The sequence below is a fragment of the Nerophis ophidion genome, linkage group LG03 (assembly GCF_033978795.1).
Source record: "Nerophis ophidion isolate RoL-2023_Sa linkage group LG03, RoL_Noph_v1.0, whole genome shotgun sequence".
Taxonomy (NCBI): domain Eukaryota; kingdom Metazoa; phylum Chordata; class Actinopteri; order Syngnathiformes; family Syngnathidae; genus Nerophis; species Nerophis ophidion.
The window spans coordinates 4427143-4441867 of NC_084613.1; the positions used below are offsets into that span (position 1 = coordinate 4427143).

A 14725-nucleotide genomic window follows, 5' to 3' on the forward strand; every position below is an offset into this window, starting at 1 on the left:
GAATAAAACCTCCACACAGCTGCTGGACGTGACATCGGAGCAAATCTGTCCTCGTTCCCAAACTCCATTAATGTGAGCCGCGCACGTCATGTCGGGCTTCCACGCTGCTGCTTCAGGCTCCAAAAGCTCACACGCCTCCTTTAGAAGCTCGCTCAGCCTGGAAGACAAACAGTTTTTCATTGTACTCGCAGCATTTACTTGGACTTTCCATTGCTACAAGTTGGAAAGAGTACCAAAGCACCTGATATGTCAACTGTACCAATTTTAGCACCGTTACCATCAAACAGTAGCCAAATCTGCCTAGCAACAGGTGACCATTGCTGCTACTGTATGTCACTTAGCTAGATATTTTTTCCGCTTAATAAAAAAAAAATATTGGGTTTGCGTTTCACTTCTAGACCTATTGAGCTGAGCGTCACTTTGTGCCAGGTGGACGTAGAAACTGCTCGGCGAGGAGACGTGGGTCACTCGGACCTTCAAGTCCGTCAGGCTTTTGGAGAGGCTGAGCTGAGACTTCAAGTCAAAGCATTCCGTAGCATTGCCACCAGACGCATCCAGTGGCGGGTCCCAGATGGCCCCGTCGTTCACAGGGACCTCTGTGTCGCTGGACTTGAACCTGCAGGAAGGAGGGATTTTACTTAGAGCGTACGAACAGTACATGGGCCCATTCAGTGTGCACATACACATAGTTCTCGCCGAACTGGCCACTTCTCAAAACAAATATGCGGTCGCATCAGTTTATCATTAACAACCGAAGAGGACAAGCAAACGGAATCAGTGAATTAGTGAGAAGGGGTAGGAATGGCGCATAGGTCCAGTAGAATTAGCCAGTAGTACGCCCTCAATGGAAAGTGATTGCAGGTCAAATGGGTTTCATATTTGAATCCTACCCGTCTTTGGAGCAGGCTAGCTGCTCTGCAATTAGCACCTCAGCTATGTCGGCACTTGAGTCGGTCTCATCGTTCTCATACAGTTTGACCGGCAGAGGTTTGCTTTTAGGGGATTTTTCTGGAAAAAAAGACAAGGAGAAAGCGATCCGTCACCCGGTTGTTACACACATACATTAAAGTAAAAGTAGGGCTGGGCGATATTTATCGATATACTCGATATATCGTGGTTTCGTCTCTGTACGTTATAGAAAATGACTATATCGTGATATTGGAGTATACGTTCACACACAGTTGCATTTAGCTGCGGGCATTACACTACAGCAGGGGTCGGGAACTTTTTTGGCTGAGAGAGCCATTTAAGCCAAATATTTTAAAATGTATTTCCGTGAGAGCCATATAATTATTTTTAACACTGAATACAACTAAATGTCTGCCTTTTTAAGTAAGACCAACATTTATAGAGTATAATATGTCACAAACTCGCATGGCAGCAGTAGTAGTAAGACGCCGGATTGTAGTCAGCTGGAGGCGTGTCTTAATGAAATTAAACAATGGATGTCCGCTAACTTTTTGCAACTCGACGCCAAAAAAACGGAAATGCTGATTATCGGTCCTGCTAGACACCGACCTCTATTTAATGATACAACTCTAACATTTGACAACCAAACAATTAAACAAGGCGACACGGTAAAGAATCTGGGTGTTATCTTTGACCCAACTCTCTCCTTTGAGTCACACATTAAAAGCGTTACTAAAACGGCCTTCTTTCATCTCCGTAATATCGCTAAAATTCGCTCCATTCTGTCCACTAAGGACGCTGAGATCATTATCCATGCGTTTGTTACGTCTCGTCTCGATTACTGTAACGTATTCTCTGCACTGCTGATCCGCCTCCGCTTGGGATGTTTTCCTGCTGGCTCCGCTGTGAACGGGACTCTCGCTGCTGTGTTGGATCCGCTTTGGACTGGACTCTTGCGACTGTGTTGGATCCATTATGGATTGAACTTTCACAGTATCATGTTAGACCCGCTCGACATCCATCGCTTTCCTCCTCTCCAAGGTTCTCATAGTCATCATTGTCACCGACATCCCACTGGGTGTGAGTTTTCCTTGCCCTTATGTGGGCCTACCAAGGATGTGGTAGTGGTTTGTGCAGCCCTTTGAGACACTAGTGATTTAGGGCTATATAAGTAAACATTGATTGATTGATGCTTTAATATCACCAACAGAGGAGAATGAAGCAGTCTTGCATGTACAGTTCTAAACAATAGTCGATTTTTGAGCCCTGAGGAACGCGCAAGATAAGCATAAATAGAAACATGCTGATTGGCAGCAGTTGAGGGGAAAAAAACACAGCACTCAGCGGGACAAACAGGAAATGGCAACAAAATAAAAGCACTGATGGGAAGTAAATACAAAACATAGAAGCAAAAACAGAAATGAAGTGACAGATCTTCACATAATAAGTCTCTTATTCTTTTTAATAACATTTTTATTCGGAAGCTCACCGATGATAAAATCCTTCTTACCATTAATGCGAATTCTTGAACAGATGGGTGGGTTAAAATGTATGAGAATGTTTTATATTTTGAATGTAATTTTTAACACTGCGATTACCAGCGGAATTATTCATTACTTATCGTGTTAAGCAATGTCAGCTAAGATTTATCTGAGAGCCAGAAGCAGTCATCAAAAGAGCCACATCTGGCTCCAGAGCCATAGGTTCCCTACCCCTGCCCTACAGGCTCTTCCCACTCCTTGTACCTCCTCACAGAGCGCACAAACTTACATACGTCACATACGTATACGCCCTCACGGAGCAGAGAGGTTTTGATTGATTGATTGCTTGATACCTTTATTAGTAGATTGCACAGTTCAGTACATATTCCGTACAATTGGCCACTAAATGGTAACACCCGAATAAGTTTTTCAACTTGTTTGAGTCGCGTTCCACATTAGTAGACTGGATGACGTTAGCTGTGATGCTAGCAGAGCCGTGCGAGTGGTAATACGAGAGAAAGAAGGTGCGAATGAAGGAAAAATTAATTCCAAAGAAAAAAAGGAACAGCAGGGGGTCCATCGTCTGGCGGTGGTTTGGCTTTAAACGGGAAGGTGTCGAATAGACAACTTTAATTTGCCAAGTGTGGGGCACAAGCGTTGCTAACAAAAGTAGCATTACTGCTAATATGTAGCATCATTTGAAAAGTCACCTGCTAATAACTGTTTAATAAATACAGTTTTGGTCAATTAACTTAGTTGTGATTTCCCTCTCTGCATGAAAGTTTAAAAGTAGCTTATATTAATGCAGTATGAAGACGAATGTTTTAATGTAGACACATAGAATCATCATACTGCTGTAATTATGTGCATCAGAGCCAGAACAAACAGGCTCAGAGACAGCTTTTTTCCCCAGAGCTGTCACCATGTTGAACTCGAACTTATAATGATAATAATTCACCCCTGTTCAATATCCTGCCCTAATACCCTATTGTGCAATGCTACCCTTCGAGTGCAATACGTCCGACACTGATTATTTATTACTTCGGTACTCTTGTCTTGTTCTATATACTGTACAGTATTTTGTATTTCTAGTGTTTTGAATATTGTACAGGATTGCTTATTTTTATTGGATAGTAGTCTGTTTATTTCAATTGTTAGTTTTTCCTTTGTGTTATTTATTTTACCCCATATTTGTTCCCACAACCGCACCTTAAGTTGGAGTCTTTAATCTCGTTGTATGCAAATATAATGACAATAAAGTCTATTCTATTCTATTCTATGCATCGAGTGTTCATTCAAGGCTAAGGCAAAATATCGGGATATATATCGTGTATCGCGATATGGCCTAAAAATATTGAGATATTAAAAAAAGGCCATATATCGCCCAGCCCTAAGTAAAAGCACACAATCGACCTGTCGCCACAACAACAAAGAGTTTGTGATGAACCAGGCTGACAAAGCGACTGATGCAGCCTTCACTCCACGTCTCTCCAGACAGCGGGAGCACATCTGCCAGGCAGCAGTGGATCGCCTTCAAGACAACAACAACAACACATCCTGCTGACTGGAGGCTGACAAGAAGAGTTTTTACACCGAAGAAAAACATTTGTGTTTTTACCAAGGCTGGCAGGGAGAAGAACTCATCCTTTATCTTCCTCAAGTCACTAACCAACACTGTTGCCTGGTTTCCAAAGTCAGTGTAGCGGACCTCCACCTTTCTACCTCCCGGATGACCTAACACACACACACACACACACACACACAAAGACATATAAGTGGCAAAGCCTGCATGTACAGCTCTCGTTTAGGACCCCATTTGACGATGCGAGTTATGCCACAGCCTCACCTATGACCTCAGCTCGGTACCACAAGGTGTCTTCAAAACGGGCCACACAAGCCTGTCCAATGACAGGACAGTAAATGAGGAGGTGGTCTTCTCCAGCTGGCACCTCAGCATTGTAACAATCCTGCAGCTTGGTTAACAGCAACAAGGACTCCATGCCGTCGGCCTGGTGAGAATGAGGACACGCACTCTTCAGGTCGGACGAAAAGCATGTGCGATTGTCCTGTTCGTTCACGGCAGGTACCAGCTGAATGTAGAAGTCACCGGGGCTGCTAATGTGTGAGACCACGCCGTTGTGCTTGGTGAGAATTTGGGGATACACGGCAGGGTAGTACTTGAGTGGCCTCCTGCCAGTCTTAACCGCACAATAAAACCTGCCAGCCCGCAGAAACAAACTGAAATGGGACAAAAACATGGAATATAGCCATGAGTCACTTACCTGGCCACTTCCACAAACACCAGGTATTCTCGGACAGAAATAGCAACGTCACTGCATTGGTCCATTGGAGCTTTCTTCAAGTCCACCAGCAGAAAGTCTTTGTCTTGACCCAATGGATGCATTTCCACGGCTGCAGAACCCACAATTCTGCAGAACTCAACCTGAGCCTCTTGGCTCCAGCCCTTTGTCTGGAAAAAACACACACAGACACACACGTGTGTAAATAATGTGTTCGTGACATCCACAGAGGCTGGTGGTCTCACCAGGTCGTAGGGGACAAGGTCCTTGAAGGAACACCGTATTGCCTGAGGACAAAAGCGGCTCAACTCTGCATACACGGCCTCGTTCACTTTCCTCAGTTGATTATTCAAGTTGTTAACAGAGGGCCCTGGGCTCGCCACCTCCCTGCAAAAAGGGCTTGCTGTTAATCATCAAACATGCAAGTTTTTCTACTTGCTTTAGGTATCCCAATACTTATATTCACTATTAGGGATGTTTGCATTCAATATTGATATTAGAGGTGGGAAAAATGCCATGTGTATACTTGTGCAAAGCTGGACAGCCAGTTAACATCTAAATGTCCTACAATAAGCACACAATTTCTTCAATTTTAGTCAAAAGGTCAACATACTCGGCTATAGGCTACTAGGAGATAGCAGCGACACAGCAGCTAAGCACACAATAGCACACCAGCTGGATACATGTAATAATCATTGAACAATATTGCAGTGTAAAACAGCACATTTGTCAACATAAATAAGTATCAAATGATTATAATTGCACATGACGTATACATACAAAGTACCCAAGGCAGAGAAGTCTGAAAAAAATCACATTTTACCTGCAGAGTTACCAGTCAGTTGGAAAAAAATCAGATTTAGAAAAAATCAGATTTGGGCCACTTTGACCTACAGTCTGAGGCTATGTCAACACTAAGCCAGACAACCCCTTCAACAAATAATTATTTAGCCAAAGCATTGTGTCAGCCACACGAAACCATTGTTTAGTACCGAATCGATCGTTTAAGGCAGGGGTAGGGAACCTATGGCTCGCGAGCCAGGTGTGGCTCTTTTGATGACTGCATCTGGCTCTCGGATAAATCTGAGCTGACATTGCCAAACACGATAAGTAATGAATAATTCCACTTGTAATCACAGTGTTAAAAATAACGTTCAAATTATTAAACATTCTCATGCTTTTTTATGTTCAAGAAGTTGCGTTAATGGTAAGAAGTCATTTATTTATTATTGGTTAGTGTGGGGCTTGCCCTCCTGGGGGTTCTTCAGACCACCAAGCACCGACATGAGAGTCTGTTTTAGGCTTCGCTGCATGCCCGCAGGCCACGCCCCCTCCACAGTTAGCTTCAGAATAACAATGTTATTACAAAGAATAAGCGACTTATTATACTCTAGAAATGTTGTTTTTTCTAAAAAAAAATGCACACGTTTAGTTGTGTTCAGTGTTAAAAAATATATTATATGGCTCTTACGGATATACATTTCAAAATATTTGGCTTCTTGGCTCTCTCAGCCAAAAAGGTTCCCGACCCCTGGTTTAAGGCATGGGTGTCTAAAGTGTGGCCTGCAGGTAATTTTTTAACGGCCCCACGGCACATTGGCCCTACGATGAGGTGGCGACTTGTCCAGGGTGTAGCCCGCCTTCCGCCCGATTGTAGCTGAGATAGGCACCAGCGCCCCCCGCGACCCCAAAGGGAATAAGCGGTGGAAATGGATGGATTTTAAAAATATGATTGAAATTTTTTAAAAAATGTAAAAAGAGATATAAAAGAGCAAACGGGTGAAATGTAACAAGAAAATGTTGCAATATTTACTCCAATAAAACATGCTGGCTGTTTCTTTCTTTAAAAAAAAAATAATGAATCAAAATCAATGTGATTATGAATTAAAGACCTATTGAAAGCTCCAATTACGTCACTTTAAATTTTCCACTTTGACATATTTTTTGGGGAAAATGTTACATATTTTGTTTGCCATATAAAAAACAGCTGTTTTTTTAAAGGGCCTAAAATGAACAAACAAAAAACATAAACAATAATAAAACTTATAATTGATTGATAGATCTGAAGTTAATCTCGAGATTATTGTGTTAAAAGTAAACAGTAAAAAAAATGTGTAATTTATTTTCTAACACTTTAATGATTAGGACCCTTTTGGATCCCCAATAATTTTACAGTGTGATTTGTTTTTAAGTGTCATTGCTCAAAAATAATAATAAATTAAAATCAATGGTGTTATCAGTTATTGAGTTTTTAAGGCTACAATTATATAATAAATAAAATAAATAATAAAATAAAATAAAATAATCCCCTTCTTTTTTTTTTTTTTCTTTGTCATGAAAAAGGGAGGTTTTTTGGGTTGGTGCACTAATTGTAAGTGTATCTTGTGTTTTTTATGTTGATTTAATTAAAAAAAAAAAGTATTAATAAAAAAATTTAATTAAAAAAAATAAAAAATAATAATAATTAATAAATAATTATTCTGCGGCCCGGTATCACTGCGTTAAGTCAATGAAACGTGCGATTGCAGCCATTTCAGATACTACACATCTCAGACGGCAAGAGAACTATTGAATGTCCGGTTCAGCTGTGATTCTACTTACCGAAAAACTTTGTGCATTTGACGAAGGGGAGACAAGGAGAACGTGGGCTACCGTGGATGTAATAATAAAAGGTAGTGTGTGCGTGGTATTTACCTGGCCGTCGAGTGAAGACTACGGAAAACATTGAATGCATTTGGACTGGCAAAGCAGACTATCGGCTATTGTTCGCCATGTATGTCGCGGACTCAAAAGTCACCAAAAACGAATGGCCATTGTGGAGAATGCATATATGTTTAAGAGTTCTTTCTGTATTCATAATCATGTTTGAACCCAGCTAGTGTTATTCCATTTGTACTCTATTCTATATCTTATGTCCGCAAGTAAACTATGTGTTACCTTGAAAGCTTGCACTGTAGGAGATGGAATACTCCCTTTTGTCTTATCTGTAGTAGAACAATGAGGCTGTGTTCCTTTCCGGACAGGTGGGGGCTTTCTTCATGGGCAAGAAGTTGGCTCTTCCGTTTAAGTGTTAGACCAATTTGAGAAGCCTGTATGAATGTATTGGTGTGGGCTGGTCTCCTGAAGCTTCAGTAAAACTTGATAATATTCCTATTCTGTCTTGATGGTCCTTCTTACTCTGCATATATGTCATCTGAAAGAATTTGGGATTAACGAGTGACTTTAATTCCCTGGGAGGGAAGACTGGTCAGACGCAACAACAATGAAGGTGAAGGCAAAATGTATGAGAAGTGTCCTGACGAGATATCTAGTTCCCTAAATTGATTGTTGTCAAATGATCTTTGTCACATTATTTACTTTTACATGTCTATTAAAGATTTGATTAATTTATGATGGCTCAGGTGTGATTCACTACAATAGGGCCCCACAGCACACCGGATTCCGGTTAATTGAAATATTAAAACACTGGATATTGTTCGGATAACATCAATTTAATTGAAGAACGTGCAAGACGTGCGCATTTTCTGCGCATGCGTACTAGGTTGCCTTGCGCCGGCGGACGGAGGGGATAAGGGGGTCCTAAACGACCATTGTGTGTGTGGACAAGGATGAAGTTAGGTGGGATTTACCCGGGATAACCTTGGCGGGTTTAGTGCAGAAGGGGCCTGAACCTAGTCTTAAAGACAGCGTAAATTAATTCCAGACGTTTAATAATACATATGTTAGTGTTTCTAATACCCACAATTCTCTGTTTGACTCATTTCACTAAATCAAACATTTTCTAACATTCCACACTACAAATTAATACAAGTAAGTATGATTCTTGTGTATATTGTATCGGGTCAATAATCAAGGCTGTAATATCAGTATTGTATCCGAACAGCCCTTACTGATTTTTATACAAGAAAACATTTCCCACACTGTGTTGTTTTGCCCACCTTTCGACGTTGATGTTCTTTGTGAATCCGTAGTCCATGAAGAAGACTTGCACACTGGCAAGCTGGAAGACAGGACAGACTTTCACCATCTTCTCGCAATTATTTTGGTAGACCTCAAGAACACTGGCCCGACACCAAAGATCCTCTTTGCCCTTTGCAAATATTACAGAGCCTTTAATGAAACAAATATATGTTACTCACCATAGCTCATACACTAATAAGGCTGAGTGACAAAAAAAAAAACCCCACACACCACTTTCCACTCTGTCACTGAAGGTGAAATAGCTATCGTCTCGAGCGCAGAAGTTATTGATCTTCTTGGAAAGAAGGTCGCTTTCCCACTTCTCCGCCACGTAGTGCACGTAGAAGTGACAGGGATTGACCACGTGTGTCACCACCACCAATTGATTGACTGAAGAGAAGAGGACAAATCGTACAATAGCAACCATAGATCGGGATATGAAAATTGTGTCCATCTGCCTAGGTCCTGGCTGCTCAGTATAATTGGGCTAAATCGACGTAAAACGTAGGCAGCAAATAATATTATTGTGAAGCGAACCGCCTGTCCAGTAAATTGTAATCTCTTGCCGCACATTTGGCACCGTGTCCATTACAGTTCTTGTAATGTTTTGTATTTAAAAAATGTAAGTACATAAAAGGTGTTATGGCTTATTTAAATGTTCAATTAAACTCCATTTTCAATCATGAGGAAACAGAGTTGGACATATTTGTTCAACTCTATACGACCACATGCTGTTACCGTTTCTCCCACTGTCAAACACGTTTCCTCTCTTTCGCGTCCTCCGCTTGTCATTGGCCAGCTCGGGCCCAGTGGGCGGGACAACTAGAGAAAAAGTAGTAAAAAGAGACTAAGATGGGTACAATAGACAGAGGTGGGTAGAGTAGCCAGAAATTGTACTCAAGTAGGAGTACTGTTACTTTAGAGATTTATTACTCAAGTAAAAGTAAGGAGTAGTCATCCAAATATTTACTTGAGTAAAAGTAAAAAGTATGTTGTGAAAAAACAACTCAAGTACTGAGTAACTGATGAGTAACCTGTTCGTTTAATGATTACGGCAACAGATAATGCACAAAAACATAAAAATAGCAATTCATAGCCAGGAATATCTCTTAAGCAACTAAAACAATAATATATATTAAATAATACATTAAAATAAAAAAATTAGGCAAATTGAGCCACAATAACTTAACAGCACCATAGCCTCAGTAGGCATTTATTGATTGATTGATTGAAACTTGTATTAGTAGATTGCACAGTACAGTACATATTCCCTACAATTGACCACTAAATGGTAACACCGCAATAAGTTTTTCAACGTTAATCAATTACTTAATAAATGACCAAATCGAGGTGATCTACCTCATATTTACATACACACACATCATATATATATGAATATATATATATATATATACAGTATATAATTTATAGTTTTTTATTTTGCCGTTTTTGTTGAAATGTTAAAGGTGTTTTAATGAATATACATGCATGTTTAACATATAGATTCCTATCTTTCATGAAGACAAGAATATAAGTTGGTGTATTACCTGATTCTGATGACTTGCATTGATTGGAATCAGACAGTATAGTGCTGATAATGTCCACATTTTCAAATGGAGGAGAAAAAAAGTTCCTCTTTTCTGTCTAATACCACATGAAAGTCGTTGGTTTTTGGCATCTTATTTGTCCAGCTTCCATATTCGTTTTTATACACTTTACAAGAAATACGTTGGCGGCAAACTCCGTAGCTTGCTAGCTTGTTTGCGCTGGCTTTCGGAGACTCTTATTTTGTTAGCACAGGCGCGATGGAGCGGCGCTTTTATTGTGAAGACAGGAACTGTGCGATCAGTCTTTAGGCTTTTGACGGGAAGTACGGTTGAAATAAAAAGTGTCTTTTTTCCTTTACACTTTTGATTGATTGACTGAAACTTTTATTTGTAGATTGCACCGTACAGTACATATTTTGCACATCCATCCATCCATTTTCTACCGCTTATTCCCTTTTGGGGTCGCGTGGGGCGCTGGCGCCTATCTCAGCTACAATCGGGCGGAAGGCGGGGTACACCCTGGACAAGTCGCCACCTCATCGCAGGGCCAACACAGATAGACAGACAACATTCACACTCGCATTCACACACTAGGGCCAATTTAGTGTTGCCAATCAATCTATCCCCAGGTGCATGTCTTTGTCTATTCTGCACAATTGGCCACTAAATGGTAACACCCCAATAAGTTTTTCAACTTTTTAGGTCGGATTCGACGTGTGACGATCAAGTGACCGCCTGGTTTTGTTTGATTGGTCCAACGTCACCAGTGACTGCATTTGATTGGTGAAACGCAGGCATGCGTAGTTCCTACTTTAAATGCGTGTCTGACAAAATCAAAACAAACAAAACGTGCATTAACAGATCGATTAAAAAAAAAGTAGCGAGTAACGAGCTGATTGTAGATAAATGGAGCGGAGTAAAAGTAGCGTTTCTTCTTTATAAATATACTCAAGTAAAAGTAAAAGTATGTTGCATAAAAACTACTCTTAGAAGTACAATTTATCCCAAAAGTTACTCAAGTAGATGGAACGGAGTAAATGTAGCGTGTTACTACCCACCTCTGACAATAGATGGATACAAAGTAAAATGTACACATACTATTTTGTTCCTCCTCTACTATAAGCTCCTCAATGACAACGTCAGGAGTGGACTGTCTTGAGACGGAGGAGTTGGGGCAAAAAAGATTGCTACGACGCGGAGGGCTGGGAGAGGAGCGGCGATAGGACGGTGACCTCCTTCCTGGCTTCTGAGGGCTTTTTGGTCTGCTCCGACTGTGTTGGGTGCCTGTTAATGCCTCAGCACACCTGGTGACATCACCGTCTTGGTAGTGTGGTGCCGCCATAACAGGCAGGCTGAAAGCAAACAAAGAAAAAAAAAAAAGAGCTCAGCACAAACAATGTATGCGTAATTAAAATGGTGCGTTTGACCTACGGCTCTGGCTTGATCTTGTCTATCTTCATGGACAAGGCCACGCTCTGAGCCTCATGAAATGACCTGAAAATAACACTACACCAAACACAGAGAAATATTATAGTTGCATGAATGTCCAACTGTCCTATTGGGACAAACCTCAATCCAGAGCTCATGGTGAGGCACTTGGTACTGAAGGACTGGTGGTCCACGGGGGCCTGCAGAGTCTCCAAAATCTGTCAAGGGATATCGCCTTTTTGAAAAAAATGTTTATAGCCAAAAATGTCTGATTTTTGCGACAGCTTTTTCTAAAACATGCTATGTTTTGTGATTTTATGAATGGGTTATTAAAATAAATGTACAATGAAAAAACAAGCAGACTTTTTCAAAACATAACCAATTGTATTTCTAATCTGCAAAGTATATGAAAATACCGTCTGAACATCACAAAAATGCAACAATCTCAGATGGCCATTTTGAGTAATCCGCTCTGGATGTCTTCGGCTGACGTCATGGTGGTGACGCTTCTACATGCTAAAAGCATTTCAGTCCCATCTTAAGACTCATTTGTATACTTTAGCCTTTAAATATACCCCATTTTAGACCAGTTGATCTGCCGTTTCTTTTTTTTTCTAACAGGTCCGGTAGCCATAGATGAAGTGCTGGCTGTCCAGAGTCGGGACCTGGGGTGGACCGCTCGCCTGTGCATCGGTTGGGGACATCTCTGTGCTGCTGACCCATCTCCGCTCGGGATGGTCTCCTGCCGGCCCCACTATGGACTGGACTCTCACTATTATGTTAGATCCACTATGGACTGGACTCTCACTATTATGTTAGATCCACTATGGACTGGACTCTCACTATTATGTTAGATCCACTATGGACTGGACTCTCACTATTATGTTAGATCCACTATGGACTAGACTTTCACAGTATTATGTAAGATCCACTATGGACTGGACTCTCACACTATTATGTTAGATCCACTATGGACTGGACTCTCACTATTATGTTAGATCCACTATGGACTGGACTCTCACTATTATGTTAGATCCACTATGGACTGGGCTCTCACTATTATGTTAGATCCACTATGGACTGGACTCTCACTATTATATTAGATCCACTATGGACTGGGCTCACACTATTATGTTAGATCCACTATGGACTGGACTCTCACTATTATGTTAGATCCACTATGGACTGGACTCTCACTATTATGTTAGATCCACTATGGAGTGGGCTCTCACTATTATGTTAGACCCACTATGGACTGGACTCTCACTATTATGTTAGATCCACTATGGACTGGACTTTCACAGTATTATGTTAGATCCAGTATGGACTGGACTCTCACTATTATGTTAGATCCACTATGGACTGGACTCTCACTAATATGTTAGATCCACTATGGACTGGACTCTCACTAATATGTTAGATCCACTATGGGCTGGACTCTCACTACTGTTAGATCCACTATGGACTGGGCTCTCACTATTATGTTAGATCCACTATGGACTGGACTCTCACTATTATGTTAGATCCACTATAGACTGGACTCTCACTATTATGTTAGATCCACTATGGACTGGACTCTCACTATTATGTTAGATCCACTATGGACTGGACTCTCACTATTATGTTAGATCCACTATGGACTGGACTTTCACAATAATATGCTAGACCCACTCGGCGTCCATTGCATCCGGTCTCCCCTAGAGAGGGGAGTGTTACCCACATCTGCGGTCCTCTCCAAGGTTTCTCATAGTCATTCACCTTGACATCCCACTGGGTTGTGAGTTTTTCCTTCCCCTTATGTGGGATCTGAACAGAGGATGTCGTTGTGGCTTGTGCAGCCCTTTGAGACACTTGTCCACATCTCTGTCAATGTAAACTAGGCAGTCAGGATGCGGGTGTGGACTTAAATGTTTATATACTACATTACCCAGAAGGCTATGCGTTGTAGATGGGACCCAGAAGAGGGTCTGAGTTAGAGGTAAGTATGAGAGTTGTGCCATTGGGGCAATAAAGAGTTGAGATTCCTTGTTTGTCTCCACAAGAATCAAACATGCGTTTTGATGGACATGGAACAAATTTGAATAGCGAACATGAGGATGAATTAAAAATGGCGCACCTTGTCCAAGTCACAGTATTCTTTCAAGAAGGGCACGCGGAACACTTTCTTGGCTTTGTGCATGGCGTTGGTCAGGGAAGTGATCTGCTCCTTGATGCTGTAGACCTGCGCCTGGCTGCTGGAGAAGTGAGCTTCCAGTTTGTTCAACTGACTAAGCTCTACTTCTCGCCTATGGACACAAAAATACCACTACTTAATACATTATTAATTATTGTGAACAGGACCTCCAGCTGTTTTAAACCCCACACTTCCACTTCAATAAGTATACTGTGAACACTGTGTACTTAGTTCCTGAGGGTGCACACTTTTAGTCTCGTGCTGGCTTACTGTCGCTTAATGACCATCCCAATATGAATTGCATCCTCCTTTCCTTTCCTTTCCTTGTTTTGAACTGAAACCACTCAAGGTAGCCTGTCCTCTACCGCTGCTAAGATGGCAATGCCTGCAAAAAGTCAGTCTTCAAAAACAAGAAAAAAAAAATACTAAAATGAGGGGTATTTTACTTGAACTAAGCAAAATTATATGCCAATAGAACAAGAAAATGTGGCTTGTCAAGACTTTCCAAAACAAGTCGAATTAGCTAACCTCAAAGAACCCCAAAATACTTTAAAATAAGTATATCCTCACAAATAACAAGTGCACTTTTCTTGATAGAAAAAACAAATATGAGACGTTTTTTCTTAATATGTTGAAAAATGTTCTTAAGTAAATGCTATTTCTTTTTCTACTCTAGCCTTTAAATAGACTCCCTTTTTAGACCAGTTGATCTGCCGTTTCTTTTCTTTTTCTCCTATGTCCCACTCTCCCTTGTGGAGGGGGTCCGGTCCGATCCGGTGGCCATGTACTGCTTGTCTGTGTATCGGCTGGGGATGTCTTTGCGCCGCTGATCCGCCTCCGCTTGGGATGGTTTCCTGCCGGCTCCGCTGTGAACGGGACTCTCGCTGCTGTGTTGGATCCGCTTTGGACTGGACTCTCGCGACTGTG

At 41.2% G+C, this 14725-nt stretch overlaps 1 protein-coding gene across 2 annotated transcripts in view; it reads right to left on the reverse strand.

The window, feature by feature from the left end:
• Nucleotides 1-14725, reverse strand: part of rnf17 (ring finger protein 17) — a 42755-nt gene that overhangs the window by 19444 nt on the left and 8586 nt on the right. For both annotated transcript variants that reach the window (XM_061894009.1, XM_061894008.1), the window contains 16 exons: nucleotides 13742-13910; nucleotides 11767-11843; nucleotides 11629-11703; nucleotides 11296-11549; nucleotides 9389-9472; nucleotides 8882-9040; nucleotides 8629-8800; nucleotides 4936-5077; nucleotides 4673-4860; nucleotides 4478-4607; nucleotides 4237-4399; nucleotides 4009-4124; nucleotides 3804-3921; nucleotides 891-1008; nucleotides 401-616; nucleotides 10-157 (listed from right to left, as the gene is read on the reverse strand). In XM_061894009.1, coding sequence (XP_061749993.1) covers nucleotides 10-157; nucleotides 401-616; nucleotides 891-1008; nucleotides 3804-3921; nucleotides 4009-4124; nucleotides 4237-4399; nucleotides 4478-4607; nucleotides 4673-4860; nucleotides 4936-5077; nucleotides 8629-8800; nucleotides 8882-9040; nucleotides 9389-9472; nucleotides 11296-11549; nucleotides 11629-11703; nucleotides 11767-11843; nucleotides 13742-13910 — 2329 coding nt within the window. The remainder of the gene's footprint in view (nucleotides 1-9; nucleotides 158-400; nucleotides 617-890; nucleotides 1009-3803; nucleotides 3922-4008; nucleotides 4125-4236; nucleotides 4400-4477; nucleotides 4608-4672; nucleotides 4861-4935; nucleotides 5078-8628; nucleotides 8801-8881; nucleotides 9041-9388; nucleotides 9473-11295; nucleotides 11550-11628; nucleotides 11704-11766; nucleotides 11844-13741; nucleotides 13911-14725) is intronic.